The 4,584-nt window shown below is 44.7% G+C and overlaps 1 protein-coding gene across 1 annotated transcript in view; it reads left to right on the top strand.

Moving 5' to 3' along the window:
* Nucleotides 1-2,151, top strand: part of LOC101633035 (polyadenylate-binding protein 4-like) — a 33,818-nt gene extending 31,667 nt beyond the window's left edge. The window contains exon 3 of the mRNA XM_004685183.1: nt 1,878-2,151. Within this exon, the coding sequence (XP_004685240.1) occupies nt 1,878-2,151 (274 nt within the window). The remainder of the gene's footprint in view (nt 1-1,877) is intronic.
* Nucleotides 2,152-4,584: the final 2,433 nt, after the last annotated feature.

Genomic DNA, 4,584 nt, shown 5'->3' with positions numbered 1-4,584 from the left:
CCCTGGCCCGGCCACCGCGTGCCCGGGCCCGCAGCCGGCCCAAACCCGTCTGCCGCGGCCGTGGGTTGAGCAGAGTCTGGGTCCGGTGGGCCCCGACGCCAACTTTGTCTCCCCTGGAAGTATGGATGCGTCGGGGAGCCCGGCTCTGCCTACGGGGCGCCTCTGATTACAGCAGTGTGGGTTTTCCTGATTTTAATGGATCCGTAGCAAGAAATATCATCAGATATTTTTTATTACATTTTGGAATTGAGTCAGGTAATATTTGACCTCGCAGCCCATTTTCTTTCCTGTTTGACCAAGACCCCGAGCCTTTCTGTCTGCAAAAAGGGATGCCTCCGAGTCTTCTGAGGGCTGTGACGCTATTTTTACAAACACATTTTCTAATTTTTCACCTAGGTTGGTTTCTTAATTTTAACGTTGCCTGGACTAATTCGGTTCAATATGCAATGCCATGTGTGTTCAAAGTACACGTAGGTCCCTGAGTTTCTTCTAAAGTTAGAGCTTGACATGATTACTTTTCTGATTGGTCCTGATGCATTTTCTGAGACTGATGATGAGGTTTCCGTTCTTACCCACAGACCGGGGGGCTTTGGGGTCATCTAAACTGTGACTTGCCTAGTGAAACCTTAACCACGGCCCTTGGCATAGAGGCCCGTGTTAGTCCTGGTGACAAAACGTGGCCTGGTCTGCATCCGCTCCTACGTGTACCTGCTAGCGCTGTGCCACAGTGTAACCTGTGTTTTTCTTGGTTCCCCCCGGTTGGGTAAAAGCTGTGTGGAAGCAGAGAGATGTTCTGTTACCAGCTGTTTGTATATGTCTGTCTGATGCTGTTCTATACGGTGATGTTGTCTCAGGTTGCAGAAAAGTGAACTTCCTTTATTTTTATGAACTCGCCTCTGCTTTTGTAAGCCTGCGAGAGCCGTCTAGCCGGCCGCGGCGTTTAGCCCTGGTCAGAAAGTCACGATTTTCTGATAACTGCGGGTTCTGTCTTTGCCTCTGCTCTGCCATACTTTTTATTTCAGCCCTACTCCCGGATCTGCCTTCCCGCCTGCCTTTTTGTTATTCCATCCTAAACTTTTTTAAGGCTTTCTTATATTGACTTTTACTCTGAATTTCCCAGTTTGAAATTCTTTTTTGAAATCAAGGCAAGAGCTTTTTTTTTTTTTAACTTACATTTAAATCATTACTTTAAAAATTCTGATTCATACCAAAGGTATCTGCGAAATAGTTTTGCTGTTTTATTTTCTGTTCTACTTTAGCCAATTATTGTAACCATATATTCAAGCTTGTATTTTCTGTATCCCCCATACAACAGAAATGCTAAAATATTTTGACTACGCATTAGTTATGAAAGAAAGAGAAAATGTTTCCATTTATATTTGTATAAATTATATGTATTCATCACACATTTATAAATTAAAAATCTCAGACAGTTGAAAAATTATGGACAATGAAAATATTTCAGTGACACATTATCCCATTATGCAGATAAGTCTGTGGAATGTGTTGCATACCCTTTTAAGATTTTTTTTTCTGGATATATGCACATAGATAATTTAACAAAAAAAAAAAAATAGAATCATATCATGCCTTGCTTCCCTGCCTTATTCATTTCAAAATAAGCTACAGTCAACTGCCATGGCCGTCTGTCCTCTTGTGCATCATGATTCCATCCACTTTATCCAGCACAGCACAGTGAAGACCCTCCCGGTGACCGCACGGGTGGCTGCGACTCCCGTCCCTTCACCCTCTTGCCCCGGCTGCAGCAACTTGGAGATAAACGCGCTGTCAAGCTCGCTGCTTCTGTGCTCAGTGACTTTTTAAGGAGGCGCGCGGATCTGAAGTAATCAGTGCCTACGGGGACCCCGCATTTACAGAGCGTTTGCATCAGTGCCGTCGGCGTCGCCCAGTGCCCGCGGGGAACTTGGGGCTCTTCACCCTGCTGGCCCCGGGGGGCCAGTGCGCGCCCACAGCCAGGGTTTGGGTTTACGTTGCCGACCGATTCAGCGGTCGGGAGAGCAACTGGCCGCCGCGGTTGCTTCTTCTTACGAGTCTGTTGCTGTGAAGGCTGAGCAGCGGTTCCACTGGCTCTTCTGTCTGCCTGGAGCTGCGCGCTCGCGATTGCAGCCTGTGTTCCTGCAGGGCCTGTGAGCTCACGGACGCCAGGTCCTGCACACGTTCAGGGCAGGTGTGGGCGCCCCGTAGCCCCATGCGTGCAGCGGTGTGTCAGAGAGAAAAGCTGCACCTGCACGGCTCACTTTCACAAGATTTGGAAGCCGAGCAGAGCCGCGTCTGTGTTTGCACCCTGCACGCGCGTCTGTGGATCCCGGCGGGCGCCTCCTGCTGTCTCCGGTCCGGGCCTGGCGCCCAGGCCCTGCCGGCCCTGACCCCCCGCGGGGCGGGTGCAGAGGTGGTTCACCGTGCGCAGTCCTTGCGCGTGGCTTTGAGGGTTATTCCAAAGTTAAATGTTTAAACTAAAAGTTCGATGCGTTTTAGCCAGTCTGGGCACTGTGCTGAGAACCCGCGCAAGCACAGTCCATCCGTATTCTCTACTTGAAGTTGCGTATTCGCCGAGCTCGCCGCAAAACCTGGGTCTGTAGGCGCCGTACCCAGAGCCTGTAAGGAAGCTTCGAAGAGCATCTTGCTTTTCAGTCTTTGCTAATATATGTAGGTAAAAGCTGATCTGCTCTAGACTCTGCAACTCAAATGCCAACTCGAAATGACTGACTGAGTCACCGTGTTAAGTATTTACCTCAAAAGAGTTTTGAAGAAAGGGTGCCAGGCGACAGGGTGGGGGTGCTGTGGGGTTTCTACCCTTCACTTCTTACAGACAACCCAGTCTGTCAAGACGCTCAGATACTTCAACAATATTTCAAACTGTCTGTATGGATGATTAAGATATTATCAGGGGTTCAAGTTTGCTTTTCTTTGGACAAGGGATTAACAGGATGTAATATTGGGTGTCTTGGACCTATAACCTCATGATGCTATTTTAGAAGATTAGTTGATTATTTTAATATCTTCTTAAGAAATCACTAAGTCCATTCACCAAATACTGATTCAATGGATTTTCTTGATCACTAGAATTTTGTTCATGCTACTTTTTTTTTTTTTTTTTTTTTTTTTGCGTGTGATGACATCAAGTCATCCTCATTGACAGTAAGTTTCATTCTGTCAAGCAAAGGTAATCTTTCATACTCAAGTGCCTTGATAAATAAGAACAATCTTCACTTTTCTGATAAGCATTCCAGTGAAAGCTGATTGACAGAGATGCCTCCAGCGGATAGAGATGCCTGGAGCGAATGAGTTCAGCTCTGTCTCCCTTCCCCACGCGTCGTCAAGTCTGTTGTTGAGGTGTCTGCCTGCCCAGCAAATCTATGTGCCTTTTAACGCTTTAGTTTTTAAATCTCATTGAAAATTTGTACTCGGTAAAGATAATTTTAAAGTCGTATAGAATTGGTATTTTCATGTTCTCAATATTTCTATGAATCTATTTCTATGAATTTATTTAGTTAAATAAATAAAGTTAATCTTTCAATGATGAAAACGTGTGAAAATGATCTTAATTTAATTAACTTTTAAAGTGTATCTAGTTGTCTAAACATCCTTTTAGGCTATCAACTGAAATCAACAGTTTACATTTTTAAGTAAAGATACTTATTTCATGTTTTAAAAGGCCAACTTCTTTATCAGCTTTTTCTTTTAATATTTATTTTTGAAGTTACTCATAACTTTGGGCTCACGGTTGAGAAGAACCACGCTTATCGATCAACTTTCTATAAGGAGTAATGGACTACTTTAGAGACACTTCTGCAATTAATTGTCAAAAGAAAATCCAGCCAACATACTTAGGACTTAGTGTGAACTTGCTTGTATTTTATTATGAAAATATGCCTCATAGTACATTTTGTAAAAAGTAGATAAAAGAGTGGAGCTTTTTTTTTTTTTTTTTTAACATCTACATTTGTAGAACACATTAAATATCCTCAGGATATCTTTGGCTTCAAGTAACAGAAAATCCCAACTCAAGCTAAAAAAGGAAATTTTACCTAGCAAAATCTCCAGAGAGAAGGTGTGTTCAGGTGTGGCATCTCAGGGTGACTCTCACTTCTCTGGCGCCCCTGGCACTTTCTGTTCCACACCTCCGCTACGTCTCAGGCAGATGGCAAGGTGCTCCCAAGGATTTCTGTCCTTACACTGAGACGCAAAAACTTCCAGAAGGAAAACTTTTCCTAGAAACCTTTCAGGAGAACCCCCCACCCTGGCCGTCCTTTACTGTCAGGTAGATTCAACAAGACCATCCATGAGAACTCAGAAAGTAGCCAACTTTCCCGCTGCCTGCGGAAAAGTGAAGTGATAAAGACCTAAGAGTAGAGATAGACAGAAAGGCATGCAGCCATTAAACCCTGGATGACTCTCCTTGACCCCCACTCTGTGTGTGCGTGGGCTGTGTTGCTTCTGTATTGAGGTGATATTCGTTTGCAACACTGTATGAGTCTGTTCAGGTCCCCCCTTTTTTTCAGCTTTATTGTCCCCACATGACACCCATCATCAAAGAGGCCCCATTACCCCCCACCAGAGTCC

The sequence above is a fragment of the Condylura cristata genome, unplaced genomic scaffold (genome assembly GCF_000260355.1).
Source record: "Condylura cristata isolate star-nosed mole 26May11 unplaced genomic scaffold, ConCri1.0 scaffold00018, whole genome shotgun sequence".
NCBI classification, from domain to species: domain Eukaryota; kingdom Metazoa; phylum Chordata; class Mammalia; order Eulipotyphla; family Talpidae; genus Condylura; species Condylura cristata.
Note: the sequence above shows the minus strand (reverse complement) of the source record. Positions and strands in the feature narration are given on the sequence as shown.